The sequence below is a fragment of the Abramis brama genome (genome assembly GCF_963993115.1).
Source record: "Abramis brama genome assembly, chromosome: 9".
Taxonomy (NCBI): Eukaryota; Metazoa; Chordata; class Actinopteri; order Cypriniformes; family Leuciscidae; genus Abramis; species Abramis brama.
The window spans coordinates 33501542-33527227 of record NC_139971.1 but is presented as its reverse complement, the minus strand read 5'-3'; the positions used below and the strand labels follow the sequence as shown (position 1 = coordinate 33527227).

The 25686-nt window shown below is 37.3% G+C and overlaps 2 protein-coding genes across 3 annotated transcripts in view; one reads left to right on the top strand and one right to left on the bottom strand.

The window, feature by feature from the left end:
• Positions 1–1148: 1148 nt before the first annotated feature.
• cftr (CF transmembrane conductance regulator) lies at positions 1149–24201 on the top strand. Its single transcript, XM_084123739.1, has 27 exons — positions 1149–1393; positions 2335–2445; positions 3494–3605; positions 4017–4232; positions 4329–4418; positions 5495–5658; positions 6151–6276; positions 7325–7571; positions 7961–8053; positions 8479–8655; positions 8970–9161; positions 11495–11589; positions 12064–12150; positions 13289–13988; positions 14071–14208; positions 14853–14890; positions 15026–15306; positions 15409–15488; positions 16441–16591; positions 18048–18275; positions 18576–18676; positions 19048–19275; positions 20198–20353; positions 20445–20534; positions 21911–22083; positions 22200–22305; positions 23500–24201. The coding sequence occupies exons 1-27, from the start codon at positions 1341–1343 to the stop codon at positions 23710–23712; spliced, it is 4446 nt and encodes a 1481-aa protein (XP_083979865.1). The 5' UTR covers positions 1149–1340; the 3' UTR covers positions 23713–24201.
• Positions 24202–24334: 133 nt separating this feature from the next.
• Positions 24335–25686, bottom strand: part of cttnbp2 (cortactin binding protein 2) — a 50063-nt gene continuing 48711 nt past the window's right edge. For both annotated transcript variants that reach the window (XM_084123737.1, XM_084123738.1), the window contains one exon: positions 24335–25497. In XM_084123737.1, the coding sequence (XP_083979863.1) occupies positions 25249–25497 (249 nt within the window). In that variant the 3' untranslated portion in view covers positions 24335–25248. The remainder of the gene's footprint in view (positions 25498–25686) is intronic.

The window sequence follows — 25686 nt, the reverse complement described above, 5'->3', positions numbered from 1 at the left end:
CACCTTACTTGTGAAAATAGTAAGCAAATGAAAAAGACTGTATTAAAAACTGTATATTATGAGACCTGTGATGGACTGTCCATGGTGTTTCCACTGCTGGATGGATGAGTTATATAAAAAAAATAAAGATTATTCAAAGAAATTAACTTCATTTGCAGAAGTCAATAAATAAATCAAATGGCTAAGATTGTCAATTTATCAGTCTGCTCTTATGACTTGCGTGCTGTGGCTTATCTGAAACTTCATTTGAGACAAAATTGCCGGCTGAGTATAGGAACATTGAATAGACTTCATGTGATCTTTCTCATTGCAACATAATAAACTGATCTTGGAGTAGGCTACTTATCAAAATGAATTACATAATTTACTTGGTTCCACAAAGACAGCTGTCAGTGGCCTCAAGATGTCACTATGCTGAAGATTCATCTAGCCTTGTTACAGAATCATGATTCAAAATGTCTGGGACAATTTAAGTGAAAAGTTAAAATGAAAGAAAAAAAGATAAGCTAGGCCTATATTTGATAAGTCTCCTTTTTGCTGTAATGGCAGCACTCAGTCTGCTTGAACTCCACAAGTTTGCATAAACCCGATGATCATATCATCCATAATAATTTGAGAATTATCCAAAGAGCATCTTGTGCTTGACCTTTTGTACAATGGAATTAAAATGGTCAGTGTCACAAATATGCTCATTTGATTAGTGACCTAAACAGTTCCGCATCTTAAATATTTCTCTCAATTGACACGTGTTTTATTTTTTATTTTTGTTTGTTTGTTTTGCAATATTAGGATTCTAATTCTATTTGAATTGTCTTAAGTCATTCATTTCTTTCAACTAGCCTAGTTTAAAAATACATTAATGTAGGCTATTTACTTTTCCATTTCAAACATTATGAAATAAGGAAATGTGCGAAATGAAAGCAAAAGACTTTCATGTGTTAAAATGTGTTAACGTTCTTTCTCGAACACCACAAAAATTCTCTGATGATGACACGCCACTTGCTCTTGTAAAGCAACACGTGAGCATCTCTGTAAAAGACTGACAGTTTGAGGATGACATGCCCAAAGGATCTTTGGCGTTTGGGGTTGAGACAGCGCACTTTTCTCACTGAATAACAGAGCTGCTGTCAGCATGGGCTCTTCATAAGCGCTTTACTTTTCATTAACGATTTTGACATACGAGAAATTTTCCTCTTTGTCTAAATACTGGCAGCGAATCTCGAGAATATCAGCGCTCAACTGTGCGCGCGGTGGAGGACAGCGCTTGCGAGCTTCATTCAACGGAGAGGCGTTCAGCTGACACCCGATGTAAGCGGTGTCATCCCCGGGAAACTTTTAGGATGCAGCGATCACCTGTGGAGGATGCCAGCTGCCTCTCAAGATACTTATTTTGGTAAGACTTTCAAACTAACTGTAGCCTACATTTTGATGTATGTTTGAGTTTAAATAGACATTTTTTCTAGTTTATTTACATTTCGTCTCTACTGATAGCTACTCAAACTGCACCTGATGACTGATAGCCTACATTCATTCAAACATTAAAGCCAACACTGTGAAAAATTATATGATCAATAAGTTATGACAACACATGTTTTACATTGCTTTTAAGTTATACAAGATTCAACTATTTTGTAAGTCAATTTAATGTAATTTAAGTTGAAATTACTTAAAAAATCAAGTTGATTGTACTTAAAAATGTAAGACAGCAACTTTTTTTTTTTTACAGTGAAATCTAATTACAAACTAAGTTTTTAATTGTTTTACATATAGATACAAGTGTGTGTGTGTGTGTGTGTGTGTGTGTGTGTGTGTGTGTGTGTGTGTGTGTATTCACTTTTCAGAGTTTTTGGAAAAACTTTTTTACAACCTCACATGTTACAGTAGGCTACAATTTAATCAGAGTGCGATAAGTACAGTAGACGCTTACAAACAGTAGGGCTCGCCTGAGGATGTCACCATAGCAACATCACGCCGCTCGAGCATTTTTCTTTTAGATCAATATTTGATGACATGTTACAAAAGTTTATTATTTAGGTTTAGATATCAGTGATTGCAAAATCACAAAGTTTTGTTTGAAATGTTTAAAGGTCCTAAAAGTAAAATGTTGTTTGCTCTATGATATTACGTTAAAGATTCCACTCAAAGTTAATGGAACAATTCGAACACTGGTCACGTGACTTGAACGTGTGTTTTTTTTATAGAACTGTGCATAATCATAGACTAGAAAATAACGATACTTCCCTGTACATCTCTCCTTAGAAAATAACTTGAGTTCACTTCAATTAAAATATTCACAATATTACAGTTTTCAACATCTGTTTTGGCTGTTTACAGGTGGACAAACCCTATAATGAGAAAGGGTTTTAAGGAGAAACTGAGGCCATCTGATGTTTATCAAGCACCCAGTCAAGATGCAGCAGACATTCTTGCAGAGCGTTTGGAAAAGTTAGTATTTGCATGCTTACCTTTACCTTTGTGTTTTTTTAAAACTGATGTCCATACAGCTCAATACAGTTCATACAAGTGTTTCTTGCTCTGTAATTTCTAATTACACTCAATTTTTAACGTGCATTAGAATTTAATTTATACATTTTTTTAAAACATTTTATTAAATATTAAACACAAATCCCCTATTATATCATATAAATTGATATTTCCCCCGTATATTGTTATTGTTGGTTTAACTTAAAAACATAAGTTACCTGATTGCCTTAAAATTTAGAGCTAAGAGCTAAACATTTAAGTTAATACAATGAAGGAGATGGTTTAGGAAATATAAACTCAAAATATTATGTTATCTGAATCACATTAATTATCTAAGTTTATTTGACAAAAGTTGTGATAACAAATCATGAAAATGTTTTTTTGACAGTGTGAGAGTATTTTCCTAAGCCTCTCAGGAAACAGAACTGAAAGAACTTTCACTCATCTTTTTGTGAAGTGAGCAAATTTACATCATGAAGTGACCCTTCTATTGTGACGTGTCCTCACCTCACCTCCTGTTACTTACCAGAGCCAAATATCCCACTTTTTAGGGGTTTGTGTGCTGTTTTTGACAAAAGACAGGAGAAAAGAAGAATAAAATGTAGGCGACCCCTTTAAATGTCACCCTGCCTGTTCCAGTAAAGTTCCTCTAATGCCAAATAAACCACAATACATTCATGCCAGTGCCCTGGTCTAATGGGCATCAAATGTGACCTTTTAAATGGCCAGGCTCCTGGAGAGTGATAGATGATGAGCATTTTTGTTATTGCTCTAAGGTGAAGCACTGCTGGGAATTTGAACTTTTTATTCAATTAACATGTTGGAGCAGTCTCCCCTGTTTCCCCAAGCTTGTCAAGGTCTCTTTGCTCTGTTTAATAAGTTTGCTAAATCACCTTGGATATACAGGGGTGCACCAAACAATGTTGACAAACCCGTTTAATTGTGGGTAGGTGGGTGGGTTGGATGCTGTTTAACTGTTCCATTCAGTTTTCTCTCTCTCCCTAAACAGAGAATGGGACAGAGAAGTTGCATCTGGGAAGAAAAAACCCAGTCTCCTGCGAGCCTTGGCACGATGCTTCATAGGACCTTTTCTGTTATTTGGCTTCCTCCTATATATAGGCGTAAGTGTTCAAATAGTTTGTGTCTGTGTCCTTTTTTTTGTTCTGGGATTGGAGTGTTGATCTTCTCTTAATTCAGCAGTTTGACGCTTTAATGAAGAAATCTACAGCAAGGTCCAAACGCACATGTATATTTGCTAATTGTTTGCACATGGGTGGATATTGCTGGCTCATTGGTATGAAGTTATGTGATTCCTAGTTATGTACTCAGGTAACAGTGCAGTGTGACTGTCCCAGTGAAGAAGCCTACAGCATCTAAACTCTCGCTAGATTTTATTTTTCACTTGTCACTTTATTATTTTGTCGTTATTATACTTTGGACATCCATTTAGATTTTTCTCTAAATAGGAATTATAAATGTGTCAATTGAAGGTGCTTTGTCATTTTCTGGTAATTTCTGTTACTATTTTCTAGGAGGCTACAAAAACAGTGCAGCCACAGCTTTTAGGGCGGATCATTGCGTCATTTGACCCGGCCCATGAACCGGAGCGAGCCAATGGTTACTTTCTTGCCTTTGGACTTGGCTTGCTATTCACTGCCCGCTTCCTCCTGCTCCAGCCTGCCCTGTTTGGGCTGCAACGCCTGGGCATGCAAATCAGGATTGCACTCTTTAGCATAATCTTTAAAAAGGTTTGTTATCTATGTCTACATTCATCTTTCTCTGATACAAGTATCTTTCCCAACATCATATTAAGTGTATGAATTTCTCTGAATCTTGACCCTTAGACCTTGAAACTTTCTAGCCGAGTCTTGGACAAGATCAGCACTGGTCAGCTGGTCAGTCTGATGTCAGCTAACCTGGGCAAATTTGATCAGGCGAGTATTAAAAAGAGCAAATCGCTTCACTTTTCCCTCATGTTTGCTGGATGATAGGTCACCTGTTTGATTTGAAAGTCTAAAAACATTGAATTGAATGAAAATCCGTACAGTGCACAATATATATAATAGTCCGTCGAAAAACTGAAAAGATACTGGTACTTTTTTTGCCAGGACATTTTTCTGTTAAAGGTACAAAAGTTATTCAGCCAAGAGCAGTGAGTGATTTTGTCTTTTGGTCATGACCCCAGTTATTGCAAGCCATTGCGATATGCATATTGCGATATATACATTTGCGATATTTCAATAATTTCGATATATTGTGCAGCCCTATATTCAATTTCTTTAGAGTATATATATATTTAATGCATCCTTGCTGAATAAAACAATTTCTTAAAAAAAAAAAAAAATCATACTGACTCCAAACTTTTGAAAAGTAGTGTAGATATATCCAATTTGTAAAAAAAGGTTTGCATCTCGCACAGAGGCCAAAAAATAATTCTCCAGAGAAGACTCCAAACTAATTTGAAATAAATACACTGGCTGAGCATTAAATTTGGCATAAAGCTTCAGAGGGGAGCGTAGCTGAACTCTGGAACGTCCTAGGAAGGTAGAGCCAATGTGCTGAATATTGATACACTCTGCAAGTGGTCTGAAGCAATTAGCACCTGTGTTTAATATGGGTTCTTCGAGTGTCCTTTCTTTGGAATGTATGAGATGGTTTTGTTATGTTTTGTAGCCACTGCAAATGTGCCGAAGTGAACAAACTTTTCTAAATGGTTTCAAAAGTGTTCTTAGATATGGTTCAGCATGCCTGATATAGCAGGACTTGCGTGGCACAACTATGCAAAAAAACAACAATGGCATTTAGCTAACACATAAGGTGAATGAATGACCAAAGAACAAGAAGAGTCTAAATTTAATATCTGACTCTTTAAAAGTTTTTTAAAATCCTAGGTGTCAGCTTTTGAAATAAATTTAAATAAAGATTGATTTTTAATTAATGACTAAACTTTAATCATCAATCTTGTATTCACTGTACCATGATGCATTTCTTTTTTCTTTTTTTGGTACAGAGCCTGGGTATGGCCCATTTTGTATGGATATCACCATTGCAATGCATCCTGTGTACAGGGCTTATCTGGGAACTCATCGATGTCAATAGCTTCTGTGCACTTGCTGCTATCTCGTTACTGGGTGTCTTGCAGGCCTTTCTCTCACATAAAATGGGTCCTTACAAGTAAGTCTCAAATGTACTTTTAGCCTTCATCCAAACCAAAAAGCAAATCTTGTCCAATGATGCTCCCATTGACAGACTAAAACTGGCACATATTTGTTTAAGAGTTTCTCTCCAAGTATCCTTTATGCTCCCACAGAAACATTCCATTTGTGATTCATGCTGGTTAAAGGCTTTGAAGAGTTTGGACAGGTAGTTCAGTTCAGCTCCTGTAATCAGAAGGCTGGTTAGCCTTGTGCCTTGGAGATATGTAAACAATGTTGGTCAGAACTGCTACTGAGACAGTCTCACACACACACACAAACTCACAATCAAGTCTGTATATTGTCTGTATTCAGTGCCAACTCCGAGGAACATTGTAGACATTAATACAATGCTTAGTCAGATGTATTAAACACCCACACTGGAGTGTTTATTACAGTATGTACAGGACTTGAAGTTCTGTGAGCACAGACAAATCATTCCAACTTTCTGTGTTTTTCTGTTTTCCATCAGAGCACAAAAAGTGCTACTGACCAACAAACGGTTGGCTTTGACCTCAGAGATCATGGAGAACCTGCATTCGGTGAAGGCCTACGGCTGGGAGGAGATAATGGAGACCCTCATCAAGAACATCAGACAGTAAGACCCAAACAGTTTGTGGATGTTCTCCACTTTTTGTTAAAAACAAGTCAAGAGAATGTTGATTTTATTCAGTGTATAGCCTCACATGCCCAGACCTTTGACAAACAAGAAGAGACCATCTGACTGACGTGAAAAGCGACCAATTTTTTATTTCTTTTTACATGCCATTTTACACGCCATATTAACATTAAGATTCAGTGCTCAAGATACATTTCTTATTATTATCAATTTTGAAACAGTTGTGCTGCTTAATATTTTTGTGGAATATCTTTGATGGATAGAAAGTCCAAAAAACGTATTGCTTATTGCTTATTTGAAATATAATTTTTTTGTAACAATGTAGGCTAATAGTTTTTACTGTCAATTTTGATTAATTTAATGCATTCTTGCTGAATTAAAGTATTAATTTATTTAATAGTAGTGTGCATATCAAATAGTCCAGTTTGTTTTACAGTTTTGCTATACAGATTTGATGCCCTTGACCTGGAAAACTTTGGAGAATTCAGTGATTATTTCACGTTCAAAGGCACTTGTTGTATCAACCCAGTACTTTGTAAACACAAATCTGTTTCCGGGTGGATTGATAGACAATTTGAACTTTCCAGACTGAGAAGAGCTTCCCATTTTTGTGACCAATATATGCAACAGTCTGAAACTGAGACTAAACAAGTGATTTAATTAAAGTGAACAGTTTGAAAGTTTAATCATTTAATTACATTTCTGTCCTACACATTCTTTAATTCCTATTCCTTTAATATTACGTGAGGTTCTTTCATAAAAGATTATGGATCAGAAGAGTGGGCCTGGATCAGAGAAACTTGAAGCCACAGTCTCCCACTGTTTCTCTGTAGTATTACATTTAATGCAGCACACGGTGTGCCTTTGTGTTTTTGTTATCAGCTCAGTCTCGGAGAATCAATGTGCCATTGTTTTTTTTTTTTTTTTTTTAGATATTTGATCTCTCATGACACAGTCTCCAAATATCCTACCCATCTGGCATTCGCCTTCAGATTGTCATTCTTTCTTCCCGTAAAACTGTTTATAGGGATGAGGTGAAGTTGACCAGGAAGATTGGCTCCCTGCGCTACTTCTACAGCTCTGCATACTTTTTCTCAGCCATCTTTGTGATTGTGGCCGCTGTGGTGCCCCATGCCCTCAGTCGCGGTATCAACCTGCGTCGCATATTCACCACTCTCTCCTACTGTATGGTGCTGCGTATGACTGTCACTCGTCAACTGCCCGGCTCCATCCAGATGTGGTACGACACCATGCGGCTTATTTGGAAGATTGAAGTGAGTCCACACACTCTACAAGTGACACAAGTGTAACCCAGTCTGGGTGTCACAAATGGTAGTTTAGCACACATGATGAAGAACATGAGATACAAACGTCTTTAATGAATAATCCACATTCCACACAATGAATAAAATGCCATTTTAGTAATATTAATGATAATGCTAAATGAAATAATATGAGTATGAAGGAAAACATCTCTGGTTTGGTGTTGATAAAAGGGAAACACTCCTCTATACTACTCTATATATTTCTGAAGAGCACTATTTTTGGCATCATTATATTATTGTGTATAACTGTACTGATTTTTGAGATAATGTTGCTGTTACCATGATCTTCTCTGTATACAAAGCTCTACCTATAACATTAACTAATCTACTTCATCTAGGAATTTCTTAGTCAGGAAGAATACAAGTTAATGGAGTACGATCTCAGCATCACAGAGCTGGAACTGAAAGATGTGACTGCTTCTTGGGATGAGGTACAGTTATGCATTCACATTCTTTTGGATTAAGCACACCTCTTCTTCTAAAATCTCAATTTTGTACCATCAGACCTTTCCTTGAATCAGATTGAGACTGAAAACAATTCCTTTTCACTTTTGAGAAGCAGGTTTAGTGAACGAATTGCTGCCCTTTGTTGACTGATTTTCGTGTATTTGATTAGAATTGCATGTTCTGTTTAGTAGCTACAAGGCTAGTAACCCATAAAGCCTAACAGAGGTCACATATTAACTGAATTACTCGAACCACATTAGGTGATGTTCTAAATCAATACAAATCACTTTATGGTTCCTTTTCAACACTCAGAGAGAACAGAACAAGAGGAAGAATCAATCACTGTTTGAATGCATTCAATGTGTATGTGTTAGTGCAGTGTAAATAACATCTATATGCGTTTCTTCAGGGTCCTGGTGAACTTCTAGAAAGGATAAAACAGGAGAACAAAGCAAATGGCCATCACAATGGAGATGCAGGCCTCTTCTTCACCAACCTATATGTGACTCCTGTACTGAAGGACATCAGCTTGAACCTGAAGAAAGGAGAGATGTTGGCTGTTACCGGTTCTATGGGATCTGGGAAGGTAGGTGTGGTGCCATTTTTATTCAGTTGTAATCTGCCATAAATTCATAATAACCCTAAAACACAACACAATGCAATATATATATATATATATATATATATATATAGGACAAGAGACTAAGCAATTCTAACAAATTATTCACAATTATAGTGAATAAATGAAAGCCCACTACAGTGTGTGAAACCTTTAATAAGCTTAAATATAAGCTACAATATAAAAGGATGAGTAAAGCTAGCTGTTTAAGAGAAAATAAACATTTGCTAAAAGGAAACAGTAAGTTTGTCATTGTTCAGACATAATGTCTATATTTATAGAGCTCATTGTTGATGACCATCCTCGGGGAGCTGGTTCCCTCCTCTGGGAAGATCCGACACAGCGGCCGAATCTCCTACTCCTCCCAAACAGCCTGGATCATGCCTGGAACCATCCGAGACAACATCCTTTTTGGCCTGACCTATGATGAGTATCGTTACAAGAGTGTGGTCAAAGCATGCCAGCTCGAGGAGGTACTGACACATTGATGCTCTTCAGTCCACTCTTTGTGTCTGTCATTTCCTTAGTCTTACTCCATCTCCAGTTCCCGTCCCTCTCTCTCATTTATATTTCAATCCCTCTGTCTACAGTATATTGCCTGACGTCACTCATCTCTTTGCTCAACCTAACAAGTCCTCCTTTTTGTCCTGTCTCAAGTTCCTGCTTTGCTTCTGTTTCTGTCTTTCCCTTCTCTCTCTCTCTCTCTCTACATGGAATGCTCACCTGGCAATGGAACTGAGAACCTTTGTTAGATGTAGAACTGTGTCATATTATCCCACTCTTGGTTTTCTCCCTTCACTCTCAACCTCTTGATACCAAAGAAGCCAATCGTGTGCAACTATCAGCAGCCAAAGCGTTGAGTGACAGGGCCCTTGTTTAACTGAGTCGTACATGAAAGAACGGTCAGAAGGGAGATCTGATGAGAATACATTCATGTCCAAGCATTAGGCCGCAGTGTGAGATTTATTTGTGCTAGTGGATGATGTATTACATACAGTATATACTAATATATATATATTAGTGATAATCGTATTGCAAGGATTTTTCTTACACTGCAAAAAATAAATAAAAATCTTAAAATAAACAAAGAGAAATTTGATTCATAAGATATTTATAATTGTTTTTAGAGAATATATTGAAAAAAAAAAATTCCACCAAATTGGCAAAAACAAAAAGCATTAGGCTTACAAAACTGAGTGAGGTTTAAACTGAAAACAAGTAAAAATACTTGCAATTTGGACAAAGAACAATAGGACTTATTCAGAGTAAAGTATATATATAAGACAAATACGTTGCAATTTATATATATATACATATTGACACACAGTATTCAATATAATATATATATATATACACACACACATATATATATACATATATATGTATATAAAATACTTATTCAAAGAAAAATAAAACTTATTAAAAGTAATAAAACTTATTCAGGGTAAACCAAAAAAAAAAAAATAATAAAAAAAAAAAAAAATATATATATATATGTGTGTGTGTGTATGTATGTATTCTTGAATTGTCTACAGATGTTCAATCACGGTTAAATGGCGTAGTGTGTTTTTGAATGGTGAACCTGGGATGTTTATAGTCTGTCAGTCCCCATGTTTCCCATAGGAAGAAAAATTAACATGTTTCCTCACAAACAAAGCATGGTTTACAGTAAATGGTGATTAAGCACAATTTATGACTGTTTGTTGCGAAACATCCAGACTCTAACAACAGGAGATCTTAAAGAGCAGTGTGAGGTGGCTATTGTCATCACAATGGTTGGTAAGGCCATAACAACAGAGTGTGAGAAGTTAGCCACTTGTGTGCTACCTAGCAAGAAGCTGCAAAGTATTGTTATTTTTTATTGTACATAATGAGTCTTTATTCAGTGCATGCTGACAAAATCAAGATGCAGACACTTACGCTTCCGTTACTTAATCTTCTAAGTCAAGCACTAGAAACAAGCTCTCAATGCAAATTGCAAGACTAGCAGGATCTAATAAATGGATTTGTGGAGTCTTTAAAATGTAAAGTGGAAACACGCCCATGTTTAGTGGGCTTGTTTTATCCACGCATTTTCTTTGTAGCACCGATTCACTTGCTTTTCAGTCCTCATTCATGTTGTGTCTGAGCAGTAAACCCCAGCATTTCCATCTTTAAGACATCAGTGCTTCAGTACTCCCCACTTATTTGTTTGTGTAGTGTTTTAGAGTCTTTCTCACTGCATCACGTAATTTAATTATTATTTTTAATGCTCCTAAAATGGACAGAGTTGATGACAAGGTAAGAACCTCCTACATGAGAATCATTCATCTCAAGTTGCATGTGGTCTCTTAAAAAAAATCTTAATCCAGTTTAACATTGTCAGGCTGGTCTGCTGGTATTAGAATGGGTTTTGGGAACTTGTCAGCTAGCCAGACTGGCCAACTGACAAAACTAGCTGAAGATTACCTGAAACCGTCTGAGGCTGGTTTAATTTTTTTTAGCATGACTAAGACAGCAACATAATGTCGGCCCAGATCTGGGCCACATCTGGTACGCATGGAGTCCACATGTACCATATGTGGCCCGGACCTGGGCCGACACTATGTTGCTGTCTTGGGAGTTTTCCCATTCAATATGTCAAGAATGTTTTAAAGCACCAAACATCAAACATGCACAGTTGATTAACTATTCCTGCTGTGAGTGTTTGTTGTGTGTGTGTCTGTACTTCAGAGTCAAATAAAATAGCATGTGGTTTTCCATAAATTTCTCACAATGTCTTACTTTCTCTTGCTCTGTGTGATGGCGTCGTCTGTTTTATTGTCAGGATCTGGCTGCTCTTCCTGAGAATGATAAGACACCTATGGCTGAGGGGGGTTTAAACTTGAGTGGAGGTCAGAAGGCACGCGTAGCTCTGGCCAGGTATGTCACACATTTCCTCACCTACACTTGAACATCTCTCAACTCCTCAGATGTACACCAGCACCTGTAGTTTACTCCACAAAAGAGTCCTCACTTGCCCTATGGCTGCTCTTTCCCACAGAAGTTTAGGGAAGAATTGAATTCATATACGTATGGCATTTTAATAACTGCCACAACATCTCTCTTAGATTTACATGGCCATAAACTTAATATTAAATCTTACAACTGAAAACAATCTTACAGCCATAAAATGAGAGTTTGACAACTTTTTATTGTTTGTTTGTATGGAAGCTTGTGTAACTTTTTTTTCTTTTGCAAAGTATGTTTTATTAGCAAGTCTTATTATAGGGTGAGTTTACTGTATTAAAATATTCCTTAAAATAAACATTATTTAATAAACTTTATTAGTATTTAAATTATGAAATTCTCACTAGTTAAAAATATCTACTTTAAGTATAATTTTTACCTGCACAGGGCTGTTTACAGAGATGCTGATGTTTACCTGCTTGACGCACCATTTACTCACCTGGATATTGCGACAGAAAAAGAAATATTTGACAAGTATGTATATTACATTCTCTTTGGCATGGTAGGAATTATTCTCTTCAGGATTCTGCTTGGATTCATTTGACTTATTAATTTCTTGAATAAAATAATTACGTCATGTAGCATTTTGACTTTCATTAAAGCTGCAGTCAGTAACTTTTGGCGCTTGTGCGGAAGAACATTGTAGCCGGAGCTACTTCTCTCCGACTATGACGAGTCACGGAGTTACTTCGCAGTGGTACGACCCGAACTAGTCGACAATAGTCTGAATATAGACTCTTATTATAGGTGTACCATAGTGACTCAGGATAAGACAAAAACACAGTTTAGAAAATGGATTTATGATGTAGTCGCTTATTATATAAAAAATTGTACATTTTGAACACAAAAAAAGTTACGGACTGCAGCTTTAATTCTAAGATTGCTTTTTGCCTGTTTTCTGACGTGGCAGACTTGGGATCAGAATTTCTGTCTGTCCAAAAGAAATAAAAACAAATTTGTTACCAAGTCAATAAAACAAAACTAGTATATTTTTAGAATTTCCATGTTTAATAGAGTTCAACAGTTTGGTTCCGCAAGTAAAATCCCATTCATTTTCTCCATATGGAATTGATTTTAATCCATTTTAATTTAATAAATTACAATTAACTGTTAAAAGACAGATCTACTGTGAATCTACCAATCAAAGAACTGAAACGAGCGCTGCATATGACATAATAGAGTATATATATACATCTTTATATTTATCCGTCATATGCCTATGCCATTTGCAATTCTTGGGATTGCGGTTCCTTTCCCTCATTAAAGTCAATAATGCTTTTTGTCTGATTTTCAAATACTGATCAAATCAAAGGTTGTAATGTTATGATTCATCACATAGCTTGTTGGTTTGTTTCATGGCTTATAACTCTTTCATGAAAACTTTTTTAAAATCCGTATGGAAAAGTAAATGGGAAAAATACCTCTGGAACCAAGGGCGTGAAAAAAGTGAGCACTGTTGCTCTCCTTACACAAAAAGTAAATGAATTGTGACCTCTTACCAATAGAAGGGACACAATCGAAATGAGATGACAACGTATACTATACTGGAGTTCATTTGAGCATAATTGTGAGTAAAATTGATGTATAATCTCATTTTTATGTCTTTACCCAGATGTCTTTGTAAGCTGATGGCCTCCAAGACACGCATCTTGGTAACAAATAAGATTGAGCATTTTAAGCGGGCCGATAAGGTCCTACTGCTCCACAATGGTGAAAGTTTTTTCTACGGCACCTTCAATCACCTTCAATCAGAGCGTCCTGATTTTAGCTCTTTGCTTCTGGGTTTGGAGGCCTATGACAATATCAGCGCCGAGCGCCGCTGCTCTATCCTCACAGAGACTCTCCACCGCGTCTCGGTGGATGAGAGCGCAGGCATGCGACCCGAACGCCCCTCTTATCGCCAGGTGGGCCCCTCCATGCCCAAGTACATCGATGAGAGAAAAGCTTCAGTGATCGTCAACCCTCTTGGAGCAGCTCGTAAGGCATCTTTCATTCAGGGACCAGAGGAAGAGGTCCGGAGAACATTACCTGACCGGAAGTTCTCCCTGGTACCCGAGAACGAGCTAGTAGATGAATCCTTTATAGGAAGCGACGTGTATCATAACCACGGTGTGCATATGGCTGGTCAGAGGAGGCAGTCGGTGTTAGCTTTCATGACCAATGCGAAAGGCCAGGGCCGTCGTGACCACCTTCAGTCTTCTTTCCGCAGACGGCTGTCCGTCGTGCCTCAGAGCGAACTGGCTTCTGAGCTGGACATCTACACTCGCCGCCTGTCGAACATTACCGTGGTCCTGGACGAAGAGAATATTGAGGTGTGGAAAATTCTTGCACTGACTGCAAAATATTCATTTTCACACTAGACTTTAACATGGTCTGATTCACTTCTCTTTGCAGGCATGTTTAGCTGATGAAATAGATGAAATAGAGGAGGAATTTGAAACGACAAAGTGGAACACATATGTCAGATATGTGTCAAATAATAAAAGTCTTCTTTATGTTCTGATCTTCATCCTCAGTGTTGCTACAGTTGAGGTAATCTTTATGGATTGTCTACTGTATGTATATTGTTGACGTGTTTCTTATACATTCTGATACATCTTATACATTAAGGTACATTTAAGGTCATTAAGGATTTTTTAAATAGATTTATACTTAATATTAATATTAAGATGCATTGAATTAATCAAAAGTGAAAGTAAAGACTTTTACATTGTTACAAAAGATTTTTATTTCAAACAAATGCTGTTCTTATGAACTTTCTATTCATCTAAGTGTCCTGTAAAAAGTGGATCACGGTTTACACTAAAATATTAAGCAGCACAACCGTTTTTAGCATTGATAATAATGAACAATGTTTTTGAGCACCGAATCAGCATATTAGAATGATTTCTGAAGGATCATGTGACACTGAAGACTCCAGTAATGATGCTGAAAATTCAGCTTTGCCATCACAGGAATAAAGTAATTTATTAAAAAATATTACGAAAAGTAATTTTAAATTGTAATAATTTTTTTTTTAAATATTGCTGTTACTACTGTGTGTTTGATTAAAAATGCAGCATTGGAGAGCATAAGAAATCTCTTTAAAAAAAAAAAAAAAAAAATCTTACCCCAAACTTTTGAACTGACATGTACATCTAGATTGGCTAATCTTAAAGATTTCTTATGTGTTTTAGGTTGCAGGATCTGTAGCAGGGATTTTACTGATAACCGAGTAAGTGTTTTTCATTTCCTCAATCTCAGTTAACTGTTCTTCCAGGCAAAACTAATCTTTTTAGTTGTCAAGCATTCTTCAGTGTTTAATTTGAATCAATCCACAAAATACTGCATTTTAACTATTTTGTTGCAGTGAACTTTGGATAGGAGGGAATAAACAATTTGAGCCAAATATGACAAAGTACTCCAACATGTCTTCACCTGGAAAAAACTCTGCAGTCATTGTGACCCCCACAAGCAGCTATTACATTCTCTACATCTACGTGGCCACATCAGAGAGCGTCCTCGCAATGGGATTTTTCCGGGGTCTTCCATTTGTGCACACTATGATCACAATCTCCAAGAAACTGCACCAGAAGATGCTACGTGCTGTTCTCAGTGCACCCATGTCTGTGCTCAATACTATGAAGACAGGTCAGTATTATGTAAGGCTGACGGAAAGTAAATATTATTTCCACAGGCCCAGTTTCTGACTTAATACTTTACCGATTGTATCCTAATATCATTTATTTGCAGGCCGAATCATGAATAGGTTCACCAAGGACATGGCCACAATAGATGACATGCTTCCTCTCCTCATGTTTGACTTTGTCCAGGTTTGTGAATTCTTTAGTCAAAAGCATTTAATTGATTGGTAGATGAGTTTCTGTTTAGTGTAGGGTTTCTCAGTCTTGCTTTTGGAGATCTACCATTCTGTAGCAGAGTTCAGTTTCAACCAGGGTTGCCAGGTCTGCAAATCAAAACCCACTCAATTGCTAATCATAACTAGCCCAATCGCGTTCCGGAGGGGGTCCTCTGGGTAAAATCGCATACGGGGGGGTTGGTTTAGCTTCAACTACAAAAACTTCCAACGACAACAGTGTGAAAGTAGCCTAATTCTGCGGGAAAACCCCGGCCTTGGCAACACTGGTTTCAACTCTGACGAATTCACACACTCTATCAGTACTATATAGTATACTAGAACACTATGTCCCAAACAATAACATGCTCCAAAATAGTATGTCAAATGGACTAGAATGTTTTCCTACAGGCTTTCTAAGACACATTTATGCTTTTTGGGCCAACACTGCCAACACTGTCTTGCAGTATGGAAGAGGTTTGAAACTTCTGTATAGACAAATGTGATGTGATGTCAAATATAAAAATATTTCACCAAAACGTTCACCAAGGCTGCATATTTGATCAAAAATACAGTAAAAAGTACAGTGGTATTGTGGAATATGATTACATTTTTCCATTTTAATATATTCTAAAAAGTCATTTATTCCTGTGATGGCAAAGCTACATTTTCAGCATCATTACTCCAGTCTTCAGTGTCACATGATTCTTCAGAAAACATTCTAATATGATGATTTGGTGCACAAGAAACATTTCTTATTACTATCAATGTTGAAAACAGTTGTGCTGTGTAATATATTTATGACAACTGAGAAATGTCCTTACTTTCACTTTTGATCAATTTAGTGCATCCTTGCGGAATAAAAGTATTCCTTTCTTTCAAAAATACAGAACATAGAGTCTATGCTTTTTTTGCTTTTCTTCCAACAGTTGACTTTGGTGGTGGTTGGATGTATTCTTGTGGTGTCCATCGTGCGGCCGTACATATTCCTTGCGGCTACTCCCCTTGCCATTATTTTCATTGTGTTGAGGAAGTACTTTCTCCGTACGGGTCAGCAGCTTAAACAGCTGGAGACAGAAGGTAAGGTTGGATAGTCTGTGCATTCTTTGCATGCAGTTGTTAGATACGTCTTTGCAGTTGGCAAAGGGATTCCTGACGCACTCTGCATACTGGCGTGTGGCTTGTTGCCAGGGACGAGAGGGGCAGTTTGACAGGGCCCTGATGGAAGGTCAGTGCTAGGTCCGAAAACAGGGGAGGAGCAGAGGATGGATGAGTTAACCAGAAAGGGAGAGGATATCTCAGAGGAAGTGACATGGGCGGGAGGTCAGAGCTTGGTCTCTCAACCAATCATCTATGGTCTATCTGAATAAGGCAAACCATTTCTGTTGGTCTCTCTGTAGCTCAATTGTCGACACTCTTCCCACTGTCAGTCTGTCCAGGGCCTGAAAGAAAGCAACTAGGGCTTTCCGTACTTTGTAATACTGAGCTGGCAAAAACCCGACCAGGGATTTCCTCTGCTGCTATCCTGATATCATTCACTTATAGTCCACAAGTGATGAGCAACAAGCTTCATGGCGGGGATCCCAGAAAACTGCGCAACTCTTTTGTTTTTCAGACAAAAGGAGCTAAATGCATTTTGCCTATAGAAAGGGAAAGGAATGCTGCCAGGAAAGCCGACATGAATGAGAAAAATGTGAATATTTAGTAAAATCGTGGGTAGCTGAACTTGTGGATTAGTTCATTTTGTTCATGAGGTCACCTAGAGGCCAAAGGACAGAGGGCGAGACTTTTATTTCTTCCTTCCTCTTCCTGATGCCTTCTGCTATTGGAAAGGTGTGGCATACAGTAGAGTAGATGATGTCGAAGTACAATAAGCACTTGAGATTGACAGTTAAAATTCTGATCCGTTCTAAACCATTAAGTATTTAAAATTGAATTGAGAACGCTTTTTAAATGAATTTGAATTGAGGTAGCAAACAGGATGCAGAATTTCAATAATTTTTTTTAAATGAAAGTAGCATTAAAATGAATCAAAATTCGGTAACCCATGTAATGTAATGGATTTAATTAGAAACATACTTGCAGTAGTAACATTATACTGAAATATTTAACTAGAAACAAACAAAAAACGAGGTGGAAAAACATATAATTTTCATTCAATTCAATTACATACGGTTACATTTTTTTTTAAAGAAGTCTCTTATGTTCACCAAGGTATCGTTTATTTTGAAATAAAAAATAAAAAAACAGCACATTGTGAAATAATATTACAATTTAAAACTTTTTTATTTTAATACTTTTTAATATATTTTAAAATCAGAAATCATTGCTATTATTCGAAGACTTTTTTGTCAATCTCCAAAATTACAAAAAGTCATCATAAAAATGGCCCATACACCAAAATTAGGTTTGATTTGAGCGTTACAGTGGAGGACAAGATTTGCACACATCGTATGCGACACATCGTATTGCTTCAGAAGACTTGGAATTAAATTAATATACATGGTTGACATGTTTTATTCTTCTCTCATCATAGCTCGGAGCCCCATTTTCTCCCACCTCATCATCTCGCTGAAGGGTTTGTGGACAATCAGGGCCTTTGAGCGACAGGCTTACTTTGAGAACCTGTTCCACAAGACCCTCAACACCCACACAGCCACCTGGTTCCTCTACCTGTCGACCCTACGATGGTTTCTCTTCCGCTCCGACATCATCTTCGTGTTCTTTTTCACGCTGGTCGCCTGGATTGCGGTAGGAACCAACCGTAAGAGCGCTCTTCCGTCTGTATCTAGGCAAGATATGTGAGATTGAACGAAGCAAGCAGTAGAGCATGTTGAGTGATGCGGATGCCACTGTTTATTTGATGGTTCTCGGTGGGTCCAAAAAGCCAATGAACGCTTGATTTAGTGGGTTTTACAGACAATTGGTTGTATAAAGAGATAATTGTGAACAGTGCTTGGAAAATGCCTTTGAAGTGTAGAAGTGAGGTCATTGTGAGCACCCCTGCACTTGATGTTTATACTTGCTTGTTGGTGCATGTTAATACATGTGCGTTACTCCACAGAGGATAAACCGGGTGAGATTGGTATCGTCATATGCCTGGCAATGCTCATTCTAGGCACCTTCCAGTGGTGTGTCGCCACCAGCATTGCGGTAGATGGAATGGTACGTGCCTTTTAGTTTCCCTCCCTGAAAACAGCTTGTTTTTCAGTTGTTCTACACTGCAGAAATTGTCCTGTTCTGTAATGCTGTTGAAAATAATGCCTGATTGAGTTTAAGCAACACTGACAGGCTTATCAAGGTGCAGGACATGTTGTTTTCCTTCAGGAGAATAGTTACAATCATACTGATACACATATACAGAAGTGGCTCTTTATTTTTGCCACATGGTGTAACTGTTTGCGCACCCATACTGCCTTCCCAAGCACACGCAAACACAGAGGCTAAGCATCATTTAAAGGCTAAACAAACCACATGCAGCTTGGACCTCGGTGGACCTGATTACATCATAGCTCTTCTAATCCTTCTTCCTCCAGATGCGTTCTGTTGACCGGGTGTTTAAGTTCATCGACCTACCGTCTGAGACACCCAAACCAGACAAAAGCAAAGGCTCGGATCTGATTATCGAAAACGCCAATGCACAGGCTGACTCAAGCTGGCCTAACCGTGGTCAGATCGATGTGCGGAATTTAACGGTCAAATACACAGAAGCGGGTCACGCTGTCCTTAAGAACCTCTCCTTCACTGCGGAGGGTGGACACAGGGTACGTACAAGCAAATCCTAGATTTAAACTCCTCTTTAAACGTTACAAAAATAAATGCTAACAAGCTAAGTTTTCTTCAAACGGGCCATTTTGGAACAGTGTTGTCTCACAGCAAGACATTACAATGGGATAAAGCTTGAATTTTGCAGTAGGGTCAAAAAGTCAAAGTTTTTGTTGTTGTATTTAGTCTAATTTAATGCATTTTTTCATTACAAATTATATTCTCTGCATGACATCTGAGCTTTTGTATAAAGGAGTTCAGAAATTCAGTGGCACAAATTTGCAAATTTGATTAGTGGCCTATAAATAATCTAGAATTTTTAGCCATAACATTGCTTAGTTTTATGTTTTTCAAAATCTATACTATATCTATACTATACAGATTTTCAATGTGTGGACTTTTGAATTGTACTGGCCTCAGTGCCCTGCAAAGGCGAAATGGGGTAATAACACCAATGCTGGAGCTGAGAAAAATGGAAATTGTTTTTCGTGTATCCTTTTCTTCAAATCTGAGCACCGTTGAGCCAAGTCACAGGATTTGATTTTGGTCATAATTCTGTATTGAAAAAGTTACTGCATTTTGCCTTTGTAGAGCAATGTCAGTGATGAGCAACATATAGCAGATTAGCTAAAGATTAAAATTCACTTTTTGCATAAGAGTCTCATGTGTCTTCAGCCTTATATTTGTCAGATTCTTTTGTGCACCAATTTCTGTGAGTTTTATGATGTATATTGTAAGAAATCCATGTGGGAAGGGCATTAGCACAAGCATCCATTATAATAGAATGTGTTACATGTATTTCTAAAGATGCACTTCTGTAGACTAAAACTACCCTTTGCAACAGTGTAAAAGTAGCCCAATTCCGCAGGAAAACTGTGGACTTGGCAACACTGGTCAGATTGATCATGTGCTCTTTTTCAGGTGGGCATTTTGGGCCGAACAGGTTCTGGGAAGAGTTCTCTGTTCAATGCTCTTCTGAAGCTGGTTTACACAGATGGAGATATCTCCATTGACGGGGTCAACTGGAACAAAATTCCTCTTCAGAAGTGGAGGAAAGCCTTTGGCGTGGTGCCTCAGGTAACAGCGGTTCTGGGAACAGCTTTCATTCTCTCTCTTGATAACTTTTAAAGTTGTATTTTTGTAAATGTCTCCTCCTACACCACCACAGAAAGTCTTCATCTTCACGGGACCATTCCGCATGAACCTAGACCCTTATGGCTGCCATAGTGATGAGGAGCTGTGGCGGGTCACAGAAGAGGTGGGTGTCTTTGCCGCAGGGGTCCAGGGGAAATGATCAATGACTGTGAGGTCAAGTGGTTTGATGACCCTTTTTTTCTAGAGTTATTCAAAGAAACTGGAAAAGCATTGTCTTTCATGCCTTTACTATGGCAACGCTTTATTTGCCATTGAGCATTTAACTCTTTCCCCGCCATTTACGGAATTTTCTGGCTTTCACTGTTATGCGTTATGGGACGCTATTAGGCATCTTCTGAAAGAGTACCGAATCTTCTGATCACAACACATGCATAGAAGATGCAAAAACAAGAAATATCATATGCAATCATATGCATATGTAAAATAATGCGATCATCTACATTAAACAACAATAATCTGTTAACAGTAGTTAACTAACACGAATAAACAACAAAGATTAATAGATGCTGTAAAAATATATTGTTCATAGTTAGTTCATGTTAATGAATGCATTAACTAATGTTAATAAATGAGACCTTATTGTAAAGTGTTACCCACAATAAAATAAAATAATTAAACATAAAATAAAAATTATTACAATGAACTCAAAATGCAAATAAAAAAACCTTTCTTAACTAGCTATACACTTTAATTATCTAACAAATTTATTTCATAAAAGAATCACTATCAAGGTTTCCCAAGAAGTGATTAGAAAAATGTCAATTGTATTGTATTTTACTCAAATAAATGCATTATATTTAGCATGACATTTCAGTCAACTGATCTTCATCAGCCACAAAAAAACATTTCCTAATGCTTGACGAAGTTCTGCCTGAAACATTGCATTAAATATATTGCATGTTTTGCAAGCTGTGGTAGTGTGTGGGATTATTCTTCTTCTCTGATTAGTTGTTATCTTACGCACCTATCAATTTTTTGGGTGTTTGAGGTTTCCTATTTATTGTTTATAAAATAAGTGACCTTTTCAAAAGCAAAGCATGAGGTCATTTGGTTTGTCCATCGAGAAAAAGCTCAGGACTTTTTTGTGAACCAGCGATTACATGCTTAACCTCCAAATGTTCTCATTTCAGGCCCAGAAATGACAAATCTTTTTTTTTATTTAGTTTTAACATAGGTTTTGGATTTGGCAAATCCATTGGACAAATGGATTTTTTTTTTTTTTTTTTTAATGACAACAGTATTTTAATTCAATGTCATTTTTATTTTTAGTCATCAAAAATCAGTGTACTTTATTATAGACATTGGGTCTATAATAGGGTGAATGCTCGTAGTAATATCTTAGTGAACATACAGTATGAGTATTATTTAAGATTAACATAGTATACCTTAATGTACTGCAAGTATGTCCTTTTCCTTTCTTTTAAATGCAATTTGCTGGAAGGCTTCAGTGAGCAGTTATTTCTGTGTTTGTGTGCGAAGGTCGGTCTCAAGACACTGATTGAACAGTTTCCAGACAAACTGGACTTCCAGCTGGAATACGGAGGTTATGTACTGAGTAACGGCCACAAACAGCTCATATGCCTGGCCCGCTCCATCCTCAGCAGAGCCCGGATCCTCCTCCTGGATGAGCCTAGTGCCCATCTCGATCCAATGTGAGTCCCAACAACACCACACTACCTGTTTCACGGATAACACCACTGGCTTAACACAAAGTACAATGCATTCATGTCATGATGAATAATGGTAGCTGTGCTGTCTTTGGTTTCAGAACAGTAAAGGTGTTGAAGAAGACATTGCGACAGTCTTTTTCTACATGCACTATATTACTGTCTGAGCACAAAGTGGAACCGCTGCTCGAGTGCCAGTCTTTCTTGGTAAAGCTTTTGCACTACCTCATTCTTTACCACTAAATTAAATGTCATATTTCCTTTTTTAACTATTATTCACATTTTTTACTGGTGACAAAAAGGTAAAACCTAAAGGTAGGGTTGGCAATTTCGGAGCGGCTAGCAATATCAAGCTAGCTTTGAAATCACAAGATCCCACCCTCCCTTCTGAGCGCTCTCTAAAGCCATGCCTCCTTCAAAACACATCATGAACACATTCTGCAAAGCGTTACGAGACGAGAGACGGCATTAAATTACCTCATGTCTCAAAGCACATAACATTACAAAAATAATAAACTTAAACAACCTACAGAGTTGGTTGACTGCTACAGATTCATTTCAGCGTTGATAGTGTTGACATAGAAAAGCATAAATCCAAGTCTGAGGACTTGACTCTTTTTGGTCATTTTTTGGTCCTGAGACTTTCACAGATGATGTACATTTTAATATTTAGACCACTTCTATTATTGATTGCTATCAGGATGTGAAGAGAGTTTCGACCAGTATACACAAAGTGTTTATAAAACAAATTGCCTACCCTACCTTTAAAACAATTGTAGGCATCTTTTCTCCACTAGCAATACCAAACAATAGCAAAAATAATGAGCGCTTATTACATTTACAGTAATTTCTGTCAGGTGGTAAGGACAATTTATCTGTGGTATCTGCGAACATACACTACCGCTCAAAAAGTTTGGGATCAGTAAGATTTTTTTTTTTTAAATAAATGAATACTTTTATTAAGCAAAGATGAATTTAACTGATCAAAAGCCAGTAAAACATTTATGTTACAAAGTATTTTTTATTTCAAATAAATGCAGTTCCTTTGAACATTCTGTTCATCAAAGAATCCTGTATATATAGGCTATAACACTTTCTAAAAATATTAAGCAGCACAACTGTTTTCAACATTGATAATAATAGAAATCTTTCTTGAGCGGCAAATCAGCATATTAGATAGATTGATTGCTGAAGGATCATGTGACACTGAAGGAACTCAGGAATGTAAACATTTAAAAATATATTATAATAGAAAATGGTTATTTTATATTGTAATAATATTTCACAATATTACTGTTTTTACTGTAGATTTGATCAAATAAATGCAGCCTTGGTGAGCATAAGAGACTTGGTTAAAAAAAAAATCGATTTTTAAAAGTTTGTCCTCGATCTCTGTTGCAGATGATGGACAAGGGTCAGGTGAAGACCTACGATTCCATTCAGAAGCTGCTGAATGAGACCAGTCATCTAAAGCAGGCCATAAGTCCAGCCGAGCGCCTCAAAATCTTCCCTCGACGGAATTCTAGCATGCGCACGCCTCAGTCCAAACTAAGCTCTGTTACGCAGACACTACAGGAGGAGGCAGAGGACAATATCCAAGACACTCGCCTCTGAGCGTCACAAACTGGACTTCATACGGACGCTTCCCCATCATGCTTTCTAAAAGTCTCCAAATGGTACATTATATTGGATGACCTACAGTACCTTCAGAACGCATCTGACATTTGTTATGAAAAAGATTTGTATTCTTCCTTAATGTCACAGGAGGTACTCAATATCCTCTCACAAGGCCAGGAATAATGGAACACTGTAAGAAATATAATGCAACTTTTGTGATTCATCTCTGTTCTTTCTTTGATCATATCAAATGTATTCTTTTCTTATTTCTCTCTGAACGTTTAATTTATTAAATTATAGTGAGTCCACATGTGCAGCAAAATGGGATCATATGAATCATGTAAATGGCTAAACAATTACTCTGTTTTCTCATTTCTTATGCCTGTCATGGAACTAGGAAAGGCACAAGCAAAAACAGTGATTATTTTAACTTGTAAATATATATCTAGGACTTTTCTGTGAAACAAATATATTTTTCAAGACTACATTTCTCTTTTTTCTGTGTAACATCAACTTGTGTTGTAGTGGGAGGTTTCAGGGGAGAGGCTGAATTATTTGGTTTTAAACGTACACAATGTTAGCATTAGCTGTGTGGAGAAAGAAAACTCAAGAGCCGATGTCTAGGATAGTGCATTTTTAATTGTTGTGCTTTGAGGAAACAGGAAAATTTCTCTGAACCTCATCCGACAACTATAATACAGTTAAACATCAGAGGTCGACTATAATCTCTTCTGTACATATGAACAATACTGACTTTAAAAGAATACTTGTTTATCCTAAATGTTCAATACAGAAGACAAATGAAAGTTAATGCGCGCCGCTTCCAATTTCATAGTTGGGTTTCACACAAGGGAAGGGGGGTCAAAGTTCAAGCCAGTCACTGAGCACGCATGAGAGTAATTGAAAATACTAATTATGGCTTAAAGAACAAAAACAAAATATCCCGTGTTCGCAATGGCGGTACTTATTGCCACATTCAGTTTGTTTGGAAACGAGTGAAAAAATATGAACCAAAATTTAATATTACAAACAATATATACAGTTTTCATATTCCCTTCAAAAGTCTTCCAATGTACAAGCGTTCACACACACACACACACACACACACACACACATACTAATCTATACAACATTTAAGTTCCCAGTTATTATTTACACATATTTGGTAAAACCCTGATTTCGACAGTTTTAAAAACTCACCTTTCACTTATTTAATGATAAAACACGATTGATTGAAAATACTAAAGAGCAAAAAGACTACCAGCTCTTACTTTGATCCAAAACATTTGACATAAAAGGCAAATTGTAAAGTGTTCAAGCAGTCTTTCTCCTGTTAGTTTATCTTTCTTTTTTTTCCTCAAAGTTCTTTACTTAATTGAATATATTAAAACTATGGTCCCAAAAGTACACAATGTAATATATTGTAACAAGTATGGACAACATGTACAAATACTTAAATGCTGCCAGTAACCTAACTTCACAAAATAGAGGGCAATAACAGAATGAGGGCAAAGGGAGGGCAGTGGGAGGTGTCTATCCATGGTTACTGTAGTTTTCATTACAGTTGGGGTCCAGGAACCAGATGTGGCCTTGTGAGAAGTTGTTTGTGTTGTTGTGGGGCAGGATCTGCCTTGCTCTGCTGCTCGTGGAAGCTCTGCTAGGATTGCTGATGCTGTTGCTGCTGCTGATGGTGTTCACCTGCTGAGCTCCTCTGCTGCTGGGAACGGGCAGATGCGACCTTGGCCTCGTCACTCGCCGAGGAGAAGCGTGACCACCGTCAGTCTTTTCGGAGACAAAGAAATACACAAAAAAACAACATATTTGAACAAAAATAAAAGAAAGAATGTACTTCGAATGTGCTTTGTTCCAAAAACTAGCAAGCGACCTACAGAGGCAACATTTTAAGGCAAATCCAAGATGGCAAATGAGGTGTTAACTGGTTCATTCTCGTGTTACGCAGCACTTTTGAGC